This window comes from Lampris incognitus, chromosome 11 (assembly GCF_029633865.1).
Source record: "Lampris incognitus isolate fLamInc1 chromosome 11, fLamInc1.hap2, whole genome shotgun sequence".
NCBI lineage: Eukaryota > Metazoa > Chordata > Actinopteri > Lampriformes > Lampridae > Lampris > Lampris incognitus.
This window is the reverse complement of record NC_079221.1, coordinates 18477199-18491820: the sequence shown is the minus strand read 5'-3', so window position 1 is coordinate 18491820 and position 14622 is coordinate 18477199. Positions and strand designations below refer to the sequence as shown.

At 48.7% G+C, this 14622-nt stretch overlaps 1 protein-coding gene across 2 annotated transcripts in view; it reads left to right on the top strand.

The window, feature by feature from the left end:
- The first annotated feature begins 11957 nt into the window (after positions 1-11957).
- The window catches only part of LOC130120560 (glycerol kinase-like), a 35690-nt gene continuing 33025 nt past the window's right edge, over positions 11958-14622 (top strand). For both annotated transcript variants that reach the window (XM_056289153.1, XM_056289152.1), the window contains exon 1: positions 11958-12116. In XM_056289153.1, the coding sequence (XP_056145128.1) occupies positions 12066-12116 (51 nt within the window). In that variant the 5' untranslated portion in view covers positions 11958-12065. The remainder of the gene's footprint in view (positions 12117-14622) is intronic.

The window sequence follows — 14622 nt, the reverse complement described above, 5'->3', positions numbered from 1 at the left end:
CCAAACGGTATCCTAACCCATTCATAGAGCCCCCACATTGTTACAAATGTGGTACAGGGTCTGCTTTTCTCACTCATGAAGCCCTGGTGATAGGCCTTTCTCTGGTCCAATACCGTGAACCAGGAATTGCCCCCCAGGCTTTCCAGGATCTCCTGTATTCTCGGGATTGGATGACGGTCTGGCAGTGTTTTCCCATTCAGCAGCCTATAGTCTATACACAACCGAAGACTCCCATCTTTCTTCCTAACGTGTCTGCTATATTCACTGGATCTATTTCAGACAAAGAGATCTTTAATCAGTGTAATATCATAGAGCTACTGCAGGGTTGTATTCAGTGTGAATACCTTAAAGTTGGAGATGGATTAATGACCGACAAAGGTTTTCTGATTGAAAAAGAAGTGGAAGAGATTGGTCTCCGACTGAACATTCCACCTTTTGGTAGATCTAACCGTCAGATGCCACATGCAGATGTTGAGATGACCAAAAAAATCGCCAAACACAGAGTTCATGTGGAAAGGGCAATTGCCAAAATTAAAAGTTTAAGATTGTTTCTGGTAGAATACCAATGTCCTGACTTTCCAACATAAATCAGATATGGTACGTGGTTAGCATGCTGTCCAACTTCCAACCACACATCATCAAAGACCAGTGATCAGGAGGTGCGCAGGTGGCTAAGGGGCCCCTCCTCTCGTACCTTTCTGCCTACAAGGTATCACTGTCCTATAATACAGGTACATATCCATTACATCCTTTTTCATGTTTCTTTAGTCATATAAGTCCTATGTAATATTGTATGATACTAACCTACTTGAAATTACTTGTACACTATTGCCTATGTAACAAGTGACTTTTGGATACAAAATAAATACTTATGTTGACTCAGTCAAATCCTTTTTCATTGACCTGTTGGCTCAAACCACTTCCAAGGGGGTATTTGTTTTCCCCTATAGTTATATCGATAGGTGGTCTGTAGTGACAGTCAACTGGTCTCCGCTTCCGATCCTGTCTAGCCTTTGCGACCACCACCGATGATACGGGCACAGTCTTTATTTTACCACCTCTTGGTTTGTGCCATTGTTGTGGCAAACTTGTGCAGGACTTAGCTGACTCTTCTGTTCTTGCCTTTATAAGATCCAGTGTATGGACCAAGCCCACGATGTGTGAGCAATATCCTGGTGCACTTTAAACAAACGGGAAAGTGCATGTGAGCTCCCCTGATCCAGCTGGCTAGCCTGGCTAGCTAAAACATAGCCTAATGTTAGCTAGATATGAAAGCTAGCTAGTAGGCTATATGGACTCATAACTAAATGTCAGCTTAAAATACAACTTAAAATACAACTATCTATATTATCTTACCCTGCTGTACACGAGCATTGTTGTTCATTTATCTCCTTGTCCTTAACGTGAATTGTTAAGACGTGGGGTGCCTGGGTCTTATTATTGTATTTAGAAATCACGTCAGGACACAGCGCTGTCGCTCGACACAACCTCTCCGTGGCATTCTTTATTTAGACTGACACAGCATCAAAGGCAGACCCGATCAAACAACCCAGAGCCCGCAGGCATCACCAATCGATCCCAGCACAATAGAACAGCACCAAATCAAATGCAGCACTGTCGATGTGTGCATACATAACATCCCCCCCCCCCGGGCAGGATTTCAAACATGAAAGGTTGACACAAAGTCCTCTAGGTGGCCAGGGCGTAAACGTGTGCGAACAGGTCGCGGGGCGGCCTGAGGCTGGGCAGGCCGAGGTGGGGAGGGAGATGGCAGGGGGAGCTGAGGCCCAGAAATGTCTGGGGCCCGTGTAGGAGCTGCATGAAGCCCCGGGGCGTCTCGCCATGCTGAGGGAATGGCTATGGTTGTGTCACCAGCTGTGTGTGGCGGAGCTGACACCTTCCGTAGACGACTGGAGTGCCACCGAGTGCCATCGCTGAGGAGGTAAGTGGCTGGGCCCAGCTGACGGGTGACTTGGAGAGGAGATGACCAGTATGAAGCCATTTTATTGTCCCTGTGGGGCCTGCGGACCCTGACCCAGTCTGACACATTGATGTCTGGCACCCTGGTTCGTTTTGACTGGTCAAACCGTTGCTTCATCCGCGTCTGCTGACGAGTGACTGAGGCTCTGACCCCAGAGGGAGGTGCCTGAGGTGTGGAGGGGCGGAGCCTGTCAAGGGGCATGCACAGTTCCCGGCCTAGCATGAGAGAGGCTGGGGAGACGCCTGTGGTCGAGTGCTGTGTGGCCCGATAGTGTAGCAGAGTGTGACGGATGGCCTGCGTGAAAGAGCACCCTTGGGCCATGTGTGCTCTGAGGCCGTTCTTCAGTGACTGGTGAAAACGTTCAACGCCGCCATTGGCCTGGGGGTGGTAGTACGCAGTGCGTATATGACGGATGCCCTTGCTTTCGAGATAAGCAGTGAACTCAGCAGAGACCATCTGAGGGCCGTTGTCAGTGGTGATGGCCTTTGGGAGGCCCCAGCGAGAGAAAAGAGTCCAGGAAGTCGATGATGATCTGTGAGGTCACAGTGCCGGAAGTGGTGAGTTCAGGCCATTTTGAGTGTAGATCGTAGGCGACCACCATGAAGCGTTGGTGGTGGGGAACTCCATGGATCTCACCACAAATGTCCAACTGCAGGTGTTCCCAGGGCTGAGAGGGCCAGGCGAGAGGTTGCAGGGGTGGGGGAGCCTGGTGGCCAGTCTTGCCACTCACAAGGCAGGCAGAACAGTCCTTCACCAGAGCCTCAATATCTCTGTCTATCCCCGGCCACCACACCAGGTCTCGGCAGCGCTGTTTCAGTTTCACAATGCCCAGGTGGCCTTCATGCGCCGTATTCAAAACACGTGCACGGAGAGCAGCTGGGACCACTGTGCAAAACCCACGTGCCACGCAGGTGTCGTTCCAGCAGGAGAGCTCCTGTCTGACTCGGGCGAACGCAGCCAGCTCCTCTGGGACCTTGTGAGGCCAGCCGTTCTGGATGTAGGTGCGGAGCTGGGAGAGGACAGGGTCCTGTTCGGAGGCTGCCCTCAGCTCCTGCAGAGAGACAGTGGCCTGGAGGGGTGTGTGTAGCATTTGGACAATGTCCTTTTCCACACAGTCAGTGTCCGTCTGTGGAGCTGGGGTGGAGACAGAGCGAGAGAGCAGGTCGGCGACAACATTGTCTCTGCCTGGGGTGAACTGCAGGCTGAAGTTGTACTGGCGGAGGCGGTCAGACCAGCGGTGCAGCCTCAGGGGTTTGTGGCCTGTCCCAGATGTGGACAGCAGCGCTGTCAGGGCCTGGTGATCTGTCCTGAGGGTGAAGGAGCGGCCATAGAGGTAGAGGTGCCACCTTTCACAAGCCCAGATACAGGCTAACGCCTCACGCTCACCCACGGAGTACCGCTGCTCGGTCAGGTTGAGGGCACGGGAGGCGAAGGCAATGGGCTTCTCCACACCGTTCTGGGTTTGAGACAGCACGGCCCCTATCGCTGTGGCTGATGCGTCACAGGTCACAAAGGTGGAGCTGGAGATGTTGAAGTGAGCCAACACTGGTGGTGAAGTCAGTTGAGTCTTGAGATCACGCACAGCGTCACTGCATGCCTTTGACCACACCCATGGCTCGTCCTTACGCAGCAGCTGGCGCAGGGGGGCTGTGGTCGCAGAGTACTGGGGAAGAAACCTCAGGTAGTAACTTGTCATACCCAGGAAGGAGGCGACCTGGGCGGCCGAGCTGGGCTCAGGGATGGCCTGAATGGCGTCCACGTTGGATTGTAGTGGAGTTGCACCGCTCGCTGACAGCCGGAACCCCACGAAGTCGATGGCTGGCACAGAGAGGACACATTTCTCAGCATTGAGAGTTAGCTTGTGCTTGGACAGGGCTGCGAAGACCATGTTAAGGCGCTTGTCGTGGATTTCACTGGTGGGCCCGTGTACCACTATATCGTCCAGATAAATGGCCACGCCCAGTATGCCAGCCAGCACGGAGACCATGATTTTCTGGAAGCAGCTAGGGGCGGAGCTGAGACCGAAAGGCATCCTGGTGTAGCGAAACACTCCTGCATGTGTCACAAAGGCTGTGAGGTTTCGGCTGCTGGGGTGGAGGGGCACCTGTAAGTACCCCTGTCTGAGGTCGAGCTTGGAGAACACCTCAGAGCCATAGAACTGAGCAGTGAGTTCTTCTGAGGTGGGCAGTGGATACTTATCAGGGACCACTGCCTTATTTACTGCACGTAGATCGACGCAGACACGCAGGCCCCCCGACTTCTTCTTAGCCACCACGAGGTTTGAGACCCAAGGTGACGCGTCCACCGGTTCAATGATGCCAGCTTCCAGCAGTTGTTGCAGCTCGGCGGAGACCCCATCACGGAGAGCCAACGGGATGCGGCGCAGTGGTTGGATGACAGATTTCACAGCAGGGTTGAGGAGAGGTTGATGGGTGAAGGCGGAGAGGCAGCCAAGCCCCATAAACAGCGATGGCCACTTCTGCTGCCAAGGTGTGGCGACAGTCAGGATTGCTGCCCCCCTTGTGTCTAAGAGGGAGAACCCCAGAGCGGAGAACAGGTCCAGGCCCATCAGGTTGGCCCCACGGCGTGCCACATGAAAAACTGCATTAGGCACCAGCTTGGTTCCATAGCGGACAGTCAGTTGGAGAGAGCCAACCAGATCGATTTTGGAGTCACCATACCCACAGAGGACAGCTGAGGGTGCGGACAGTGGCAGTGAACCGAAAAATTGACTGTAGGTATCAACATTCAGGAGAGACACACTTGCACCGGTGTCCAACAGCAGGGGAATGCACACATCATTAATGTTGACTGTGCATGATTTGAATGACACTGGCGCAGAGCTCACCTTGTGAATGACGGCGGTTGAAGACTGGGGGGTGTGGCCCTCTGACCCAGCCGGGGAAGATCGACAGACGTTGGCAAAGTGATTGTGCTTACCGCAGCTACGGCATGTCTGGCCACGGGCAGGGCAGTTCTGAGCCCTTGAAACATGAGACCGAGACCCACAGTTACCACAGGACTGTTGAGGGCGGGGCCGAGAACGCCGTCGTTGCAGTTGCAAGACGTCCCCAGTGGAGTCGGCGCCCGCCTCGCTCTGGCTGGGTTGCGTCCCGAGGGGCAGCCGTGAGTAGAGGGAGGAGTCGTTGGCAGCTTGACTGGAGGTGGCCACTTGCTGTGTATTTAGCATAGCAGCACACTCAGCTGCTCCCTCAACCTGTAGTGCGATGGTAATTGCTCTGGACAGCAGCAGATCATCTTTTTCCAGCAGGAGAGTCTCACGCACCTTTGCGTTGTTGGTGTGTTCGATTAGCTGGTCGCGAACCATCTCGTCCTGAAGCGGGCCAAACTTGCATGAGCTAGCTAGCCCTCGCAAATTAGCTACGTACTGCCGCACAGACTCACCAGGCAGTTGGTGTCGCTGACGGAATATAAATCGCCGAAGGAGGGCACTCTGTGGAGCAGCGAAATGGGTGCTCATAAGTCCCACAGCTTCGGCAAAGCTTGTGACGTTCCCCAGAGTCCCGAGCACACGATGACCCTCTGCTCCCAAGCAGTGAAGCAACAGAGCCGTCTTCCTAGCCTGGCTCACGTCGTCGAGCCCTGAGGCGATGATGTAATTTTCAAAACTATGTAGCCAGCGAGTCCATGGTACCGGAGGCTCGCCAGGTAATGCCAGGAAGGGGGCAGGTGGTGGGAGAGAGATATCAGCCATCCTCGTCGCCAATATTGTATTTAGAAATCACGTCAGGACACAGCGCTGTCGCTCGACACAACCTCTCCGTGGCATTCTTTATTTAGACTGACACAGCATCAAAGGCAGACCCGATCAAACAACCCAGAGCCCGCAGGCATCACCAATCGATCCCAGCACAATAGAACAGCACCAAATCAAATGCAGCACTGTCGATGTGTGCATACATAACACTTATATTGGGACCTGTAGGCTTTAGCCTCTATTTTAATTTCCCCTTCATTCACACGCTGACAAATTATATCTTGGATGTAGCTTTCAAATGCATATTGCAAGCCTTTCTGTCTACTTCTCTCTGATATTTCCTTGCTTTTCCAGAAATTGGATGTCAATTCACCTGGAATATCTGTCACTGACATGACAGTAAACGCCATGTTTAATTTTCGCGGACGATAGCTTGCCAGGCGTAGCAACAGTAACCAAGGGGGGCGGGGCATCGTGATGGGTGAATTCCGATGGCTTGCCATTTCCGAAGTCTTGCACTGAAAACAAACAGTCCGCCCGCTCCACCTCTGATATATACTATAGCGAATTAAGGGGGGCAGCCCAGGAACCGTCGCTAATGCCGGGACGCGAATCCGTATCTCCTCCGTGTCTACTTATTCGAGTACGTTACACACTCCCGGGCTGCCCCCCCCCCCCCCGAGTTCGCTACATCGGTGTCAGAAGTGGGTAGTGTAACGTCCACGAATAAGTAGACTTGTTAGCCCTTGGCTAACGGGTCGGATCCTTTAGTCGACTGGTTAACGTTGTCGCCCGCTGTGCAGGAGATACGGGTTCGCGTCCTGGCTGTGGCGACGGTTCCCGGGCTGCCCCCCTGATTTCGCTAAATTGGTTTCAGAAGTAGGATGGTAAGACGGTGAGGTCATCGGGAGCGCGTCCCAGAGGCGTGAGGGAGCTAATTCCCGAAGGAGGGGAGTAGTGTAACGTGCATGGATAAGTAGGCACGTCGGACCCTTTAGTCGACTGGTTAACGTTGTCCCCTGCGGAGCAGGAGATACGGGTTCGCGTCCCGGCTGTGGCGACGGTTCCTGGGCTGCCCCCCTGAATTCTCTGCCATACATATATGTGTGTGTGTATTGTGGTGAGCCGGTGTGGAAGAAGGAGTCGAGAGGCAGAGATTTATTCTTAATGGCAAGTCGTCCCCCCACGTAGTTTGCTTATGTAATATGCTTGTGTGGTGAGCGTTCTGGCGCAAAATGGCGGCCGTGCATCACCCAGGTGGGTGCAACTCATTGGTGGTGGTTGACGTGAGATACCCACTTCAACGTGAAGCACTTTGGGTGTCTAGAAAAGCGCTATATGAATGTAATGATTATTATTATTAATCAGGAATCTGAAAGACTTTTTTATCATTTCACTTCATGCACTTGCGTACACTAAATGAAACGAAATGCCGTTTCCCCAGCCCACAGCAGTACAACAAATGGACAAAAACGTCCTAAAATTGCAAGAACACACATCCAAACTAACTCATATATCCAAACTAAACAAAAATCACTGTCCAAGGGAACGAACGCCAGACAGGATGACTGTCGGAACCACTGGTCTGCATGGGCTAGCAGTTAGCTTAGCCTGTCCCACTTCCACGTCCTGTCAGACCGCCCTCGGTGTTTCCTCCTTGGGCGATGCTCCAGGCAGGGGCCGTGGTCCCCGGGCCCACCGGATGAGGTAGACCAAGCTCTCCCAGACGATCCAGCGCCAGCTCTCCCAGCCAGACACCCTCAACACACCTCCCCACACTCCTCACAACAGCATCAAAAACACCAAAGTCAACGTTAGGTGAGGCCGCCGCCAGACCACCCTCGGTGTTATTGGAACTGCCGGTCTGCATGGGCTAGCAGTTAGCTTAGCCTGCCCTGCTTCCATGTCCTGTCCCTGGGCCCACAGGACTCCGCAGACCAAGCTCTCCCAGCCAATCCAGCGCCAGCTCTCCCAAACGGCCTGTCCAGGGTGTTTCCCCGCCTGCCGCCCAGTGACTGCTGGTATAGGCCCCTGAGAGCAGGATAAGCGGTGTGGTCACCCTAGGGAACCACACTGTGTTAATCCAGGCCCAGGGTGAGGGTTTTAGCGGAGTGATACGAGGCAGCAGAAAGAGAGGCAGGAGGATTTGCATTGGAATGTTCAGAGTTACCTGCTGCAGATTTAACACTTGCCATTAAGCAAATGCACACAGGCATACATTTTCACTCAGCTCCTTAACCAAGGTTAATTGCCCTTCCTCTACAAACATATACACATACACTCGGACTTGGCTGCCATCTCTGGGGATGGAGTCGCATTGCTATATATGTAGACGTTAGTGGGAAAATAAGAGTACCGACGCTTGGAAGGTTTGGTAGACATTAGTGTTAAGAAATTGGGAGGAAGTTTGGAAGTAGCTGGGCTGAGTTTATTTAAAATGGGAATATAGGGAATGGGTGATCCAGGACACTGGGATGCACTAGTTGACGTGAGCACAACTTCAAGCAGAATCAGTGAAGAGAGAATCCTTATTAATAATACTAATGACATACTGACATACACACACACACACACACACACAATCCTGGTTGTTGCCTCGAACATGTGTTTTTGAATTCTAAAGAGCACAGCCATGCCTCTTTTATGCTAACCACAGATAGTACATAACGTTTAGACACGAGTTAGTGTGTTCGCTGGTTTGAAGTTGGCTTTTCTGTGATAACTCTCAGAGGAGCAAGGCACAGGGGATTACATCATATCTAGTGTATTCAGTGTAATTATGATATGGCAGTGGTATGGGGCTCTGAGAAAATTAAGTGGACAGAACAATCACCAAATAAACCCAAAGACAGGCGATGTACAGCCTCACTGCAAGACATTCAGTTGTACCTCATTGGATTTCTAATGATTCTAACGATTCCTAATGATTTATAACGACTTGATTATTGCGATCACAATTAATCTCCGCTACTCAGTGCAGTTGGTAGGGAGATTCCTGAAGAGGGCAAACATAGCACTCATCTATTTTAGGATTTGCTCGCCCTTTTTTCAGCGGGAGAGGGGGGCTCATGTAATCTGAAAGGAGGAGGGATTGTCGGTGTTTGAAGCCTACACCCACACCAACAAATTGTCCGGCTGCATGCAGACAGAGCAGAGCAGAGCAGAGTACTGCCTCCCTCAACAACTGTTCAGCTGTGTGAGCAGGCATGGAGTGAGCAGGTGTGGGTTGTGCGCGCATGTGTGTGTGCGAGTTATTGTATAAGTGTAGGCCTGTGTGTGTGTGTACGTGTGCACGAGTTAATTTATGCAAGATAGTAACTGTCTCTCTCTGTGGGTGTGTGCGACAAAAGAAGACAACACCGCTGCACAAGCACTTTTTGTTGTTGTTGCTGAAATGTCCTCATCTTATTAAAAAAAATCCCTTTATAAAACCTTGAAGCTTTTTAACCCATGCCACCGCTGAGTTACATGAAGGAGTCCATTCACCCTCATGACCACCAAGAGGCCCAAATCCATTCATCCGCATATCAGCTCCATGGGAAATCATCATAGCGCAATTATGAATTACTTTATTTAATGAGATGAAGGGGAGGAACCCGGAGGAAACCCTGTGATGGACTGGCGGCCTGTCCAGGGTGTCTCCCCGCCTGCTGCCCAATGACTGCTGGGATAGGCTCCGCATCCCTGCGACCCTTAGAGCAGGATAAGAGGTTTGGATAACGGATGGATGGATGGATAATGGGATGAAATCCTGGGTTGGTAGCGAGGTTGCAGAGAAGGCCAAAAAAATGGCTAGTATTGCCTTACTTTGAGTAAGTTGATGCTGATTAATTTCATCATGTGCCCCAACTTCTTGTACCCCCAAAAGGAAAGGTTTCCCGCGATGCCACGTATGAGAGACATTGATATATGGGAAAGATCTTTTTTCTATTCTTTTTTTTTCATTATTAGATTCCCAACACGTTGTTTTTTTTTTTACAAAGTAGCATACGGAAATCAGACAAATTGCAACTGGAAAAAGCTTGTCTCAATCAATCAATCAATCAATCAATCAATCAATCAATCAATCAATCAATTAATCAATCAATCAAGTTGCATTTTATATAGCTTGTATGCAAGTATTTTGTTCGTAAAACCATGCTGAAGATCTCTTGATGCATGCTCAATAATCCAGGTAAGAAAATCAAAGAAAGTTGAATCAGTTCATCTGGACACAATGTTTAAACTACAACGTTGGTTTCAGTCGTTATGTCACGGTGTTGTTTTTAAGAGTGGGGATACCTGCAGTCAGATTAGACTGAAGATGTCACTTAGATGAGTAATAGTAATAATAATAACAATAATACATTAAACTTATATAGCGCTTTTCTAATACTCAAAGTCGCTTTACAATAAACGGGGTGAAACAAGACAGATGAACATAACACAGACTTACAGGGTGAATGGGAAGGGGGGCTACGAGAGGGAGACGCGGCAGCCGCACACGACGCCAGCAGTACTCTCCCACTTGGACAGATACAAAAGGGAAAGAAAAACAAACATCATAAATCACATAAATCACAGAAGAAGTCTGAAGAGGTGAGTCCCGACCAATGACCTGAATGTGGGCAGCCCGCAGCAGTGTCCGATGCGCGTGGGGAGGCAGCTGAGTGAGGGGGCAGGTAAGGGCAGGCGCTTAGATGAGTGATAAAACGTATCTGTCAGTAAACGTGGTGTAGTGTATGGAGGTACACACGAGAGCAAATGTTTTTATTTGCAGTAATATGTATTTTATATTTGACCTCTGACCCTCGATGTCTACTGGTTGTGTATGTTGTATAAATGTACGCGGTGCGCGCCCTTGGAAGAAGACGGAGCAAGAGGGTCACTCATGTGTTTTCGTGCCTGCTTAACGCAGTCGTTTTGTAATGTTACTACGGTCTAGCAAATGAAAGAGGAAGATCAAGATACACCTTGATCGTTGTATAATTCATTTATCCTGTAGATACACGACAAAACGTTGGATCCAGATGAACTGATTCAACTTTCTTTAATGTTGAAAATAAAAAAAGTAAAAAAAGTAAAAAAAATTCAATCAAATAATCTATTATTTTTAATTTTCTCACTTGAAATGGAAATATCCACTTTCCGCTTTTAAGAACGTGTGCGGGTTGCCGCAACGACGTGGATATCTGAGACGTGCATATTCCTTTGGGGGGAGGGGGGTATGCAAAATTTGTCACCACACACGTCTCTGTGTACATAAAGGATACTATTACGATTCCTCCGCTGGTATCCACCTACCTACTGTGTTTTTATTTATGGCGGTATGTAGTGTTACGTCAACCCAGCCACTGAGGGTGCATAAGCCAGTACATTCCTTAGTGCCGCCCCCAAGCCCGGATAAATGGGGAGGGTTGCGTCAGGAAGGGCATCCGACGTTAAACCTTTGCCAAATCAAATCAGATTTCTATACCGGATTGGTCGAGGCCCGGGTGACTAACGACCTTCACCGCAGGGTGCCGGTGGAAACTATGCTACTGTCGGGCGAAGGAGAGGGGGAAGGCATGTGCATGTGAGAGTCGGAACTGTGGATGTTGGCACTATGACTGGTAAAGGGAGAGAGCTGGCTGATATGATGGAGAGTAGAAAGGCGGTGTGTGCAAGAGACCAGGTGAAAGGGGAGTAAGGCCAGAAGCACCGGAGGAGCACAGTAGTGGGTAGTGTTTAGTTGGCACATTTAAGAGTGAATAAAACAGAAACATCACGAGTGACGAAAACCAATATGTAACGGGCCACACGCAGAAAACCCTGCTGTTCTGCTGCGGACCGGTGTTCTGTCGATATGCGCTACTAATCGAGATATGCTAGTGCGCGAGGTTAGGGTTATACTGCTATCGATCGGCGCTGCAGTAGCATGTTTGGACAAGGCAGCATAACTCATCAGAACACCGGGTTTCGATCAGGTCCAGAGGGCGAGGAAGCATGTATATTGTTGCGAGTTTAAAACCCGAATAAATGGTTTGAATAAATCACGACATCTCCGCTTCCACTTTTAACGCACTTTCGAAGCAGAGCAACTGGCGCGCCCCACTCTTCCTCACATTGAGACTGAACCCAAGTGAATTCGAAGGCGCTGCGTCATCACTTTTAAGAGGGCCGACGGGTTTGGCCGTGCCCCCAGATGGGATTGGACAACATGAGGCCGACGCCTTCTTGACGCGGTGTGTTCCTGTGACTGGACCGGTGTGCACGCTTCACAACTGCCCCAGGGTAAATGTGCAACTAGTGGTGGTTTTTTTTAATTTTAGGATCAAGCAGCGAGCAAACGCACCCGAGTCGAAAGGTATTTATTCTAACGACGACAAATAATACACGATAAAGGTAATGGATCTGGTCGCTGCGATTGACCAGGGCACTAGCTCAACGAGGTTTCTGGTAAGTGAGCCGAGGGTCTCTTCGACAATGCATGCCCCCCCCCCATCTGCTTTACAATGGAATTTGTGTGTAAAATCTTTTTTTTTCTTTCGTGTGTTGGTCCTAGTGTTTTCGTTTGTTAACGGTGGCATTGCCTGTAATAGAACTTGCCTTTGTAGTTGAAATGAATCCACTTATCTACATTAAAATTACTATTACATTCCGGCGCTTTCTACATGTTTCCCCCTGTAAAGACGTTTTAAGTACGTGTATATTTTCTTCTGCTTACTGAAAAATGGCTCAACTCAATTTCCAAAATATTTGCCTGTGAAATTGATGAAGCCATTGGTTGGTGCGCCCCTAGCGGTGGCGTGGATGCAATACACGTGATGAAACCATTAAAGCTGTTTTTGTCATATTCAACGCAAAGGTACAGGATTTGCAGCATTTTAAGCTTGTGTGAAACGGTAAAATTATATATTTTTTTGCTTTTATTTTGCTACCAATAAGGGGGAACGAGCAAACCCACCTTTGTTTCTACGTTATCAACCAATACCTCTCTCTAAGCTGATATTAGGCCAAACAGCCTCATGCTAGTTTTTGTGTTCCAAAAAGTTATTTCGTTCTGCAAAGCTTGCCTGTTGCGTGAGCCTGCTGGTGAACAATTTGGCTTTCACAAGTAGGTCACTCAGAGTCTTTGCATGTAGTCATCTGTCTTGGAACATGGTGACTTGGTCAAATACCGTTTTGACATAGCTTCATTGCAAGTTTCTATTGGACAGTGACAAGATGCTGAGTTGTTTTTGTTTTTTTTACTATTTACTATTGGAAAGTGGTAAAGATGTTCTGTAAATATAATTGTTTGCATCACTTGGTTTGACCGGAACTGCACTGTTAAAGGAGTCCTTGCTACCTGGTCTTCAAGACCATCGGTAAAACTCAGAACGGTGTCCTCAGCAAACTTTTGCCATGACCTCATCATAGAGTCTTATTTACCTTATTTACATTGGTGTCACAGTTCTTCGGTGGGCCTTTGACCCTGGCCTTTATACCTTGGCGAATGCTAAACTGTATTGTAAAGAAACCCAGGCAAAGGACATCAGTCGTAAAGTCGAAGATTAAAATTTAACCCAGTGGGTTGTTTTTGAGACCTGTTTCACAACTCAAAAAGACAATGAGCAAATATTTTAGGAGATTATGATGACACTATGGTCTCCTTCTTTTCAGTTTATTGTGGAAAGAAGGGAGTAAGATGCTGACTAATGGCTGCATCTGACTCCTGTATCCTGTCAATAACTCTTCAATTTCTAATGTTGAGTACTGTCAGCGGCATATGAAGTTATGAGTTACTAAACCACATCACCAATTTGCAACCCTTTGGGGTCTTTTTATGCACTTAAAGTAACAGATGCTATTTCAAGGATTTCCTCTGTCGGCCCCAAACCTCTCAGTTAGGCAAGCCTGAAATCAGGCTTCTAAGGGCCTTGATTTCAATAAGTTTTTTTTTCTGTCAGAAATAATAGTGCTTGTCTGTTAGATAAACTATTGCATAAAGTGTCAAACCTGACTTCTATAAAATGCCAGGCGCCTATTTGGGGGGGGGGACTGGGGGGAATAGCATGATCCTCTCATGCGCTACATCCCCCTGGCAAAACTCCTCACTGTCCGGTGAAAAGAAGCGGCTGGCAACTCCACATGTATCGGAGGAGGCATGTGGTAGTCTGCGGCCTTCCCCGGATTGACAGAGGGGGTGGAGCAGTGACCAGGATGGCTCGGAAGAGTAGGGTAATTGGCCAAGTACAATTGGGGAGAAAAAGCAAAAAAAAAAAATCCAAAAAAGAAATGACAACCAATTTTATGCATATTTTCTCAGCTCAACAAGCTCATTCATCTTATTAAAAGGGAAAATCTCACATGACACATAGTTCTGTACCAGGCTTTTCAATTTGTCCTCACTAAGGCGCCAAGATTAATCATCCCAGTCACAATTACTGTCACATGGTCTGTCCTTTTGTGGGTCTGATGCTGTCCCTGTTCACTGTCCAGCAATGTGACCTGAAATGGATGTTCAGTTTGATGTGTGTATCTGTGTGTGTAACCCACCTTCAGGGCTCTCACCTTATGACAGCTTGGTCATAACTAAAGATAGAAGAATTCAAGGCTAAAGAAAGCATGATTGATTATGTTATTTGATTATAGATCTCCCCCGTTTCCCATCTGAAATATACCACCCTAACTCTTTTTTTCTCCTTGTTTTTTTTTTTCTTTCCCTAAAGTTTTGAGGGATGTCGTACAGCAAGCAGTCAGAGTAGTCACTGAAACTTAACAATAGGCCGGTTTCTCTCTGTGTTGACATGAAGGCAGGTGATACCTGTCTAGGTTAATTCTCTGAGCTGATTATGGGAAACGCTGGCTTCAGTGGGACTCCCTAGGCCCATAAACCCTTTGTAGTTCAGCATTTTGCCAGCTTCCGTTTCGAGGTTCACTGCTTTTTTACACTTTCTTTTCTTTCCTGCCACTGTCTGCT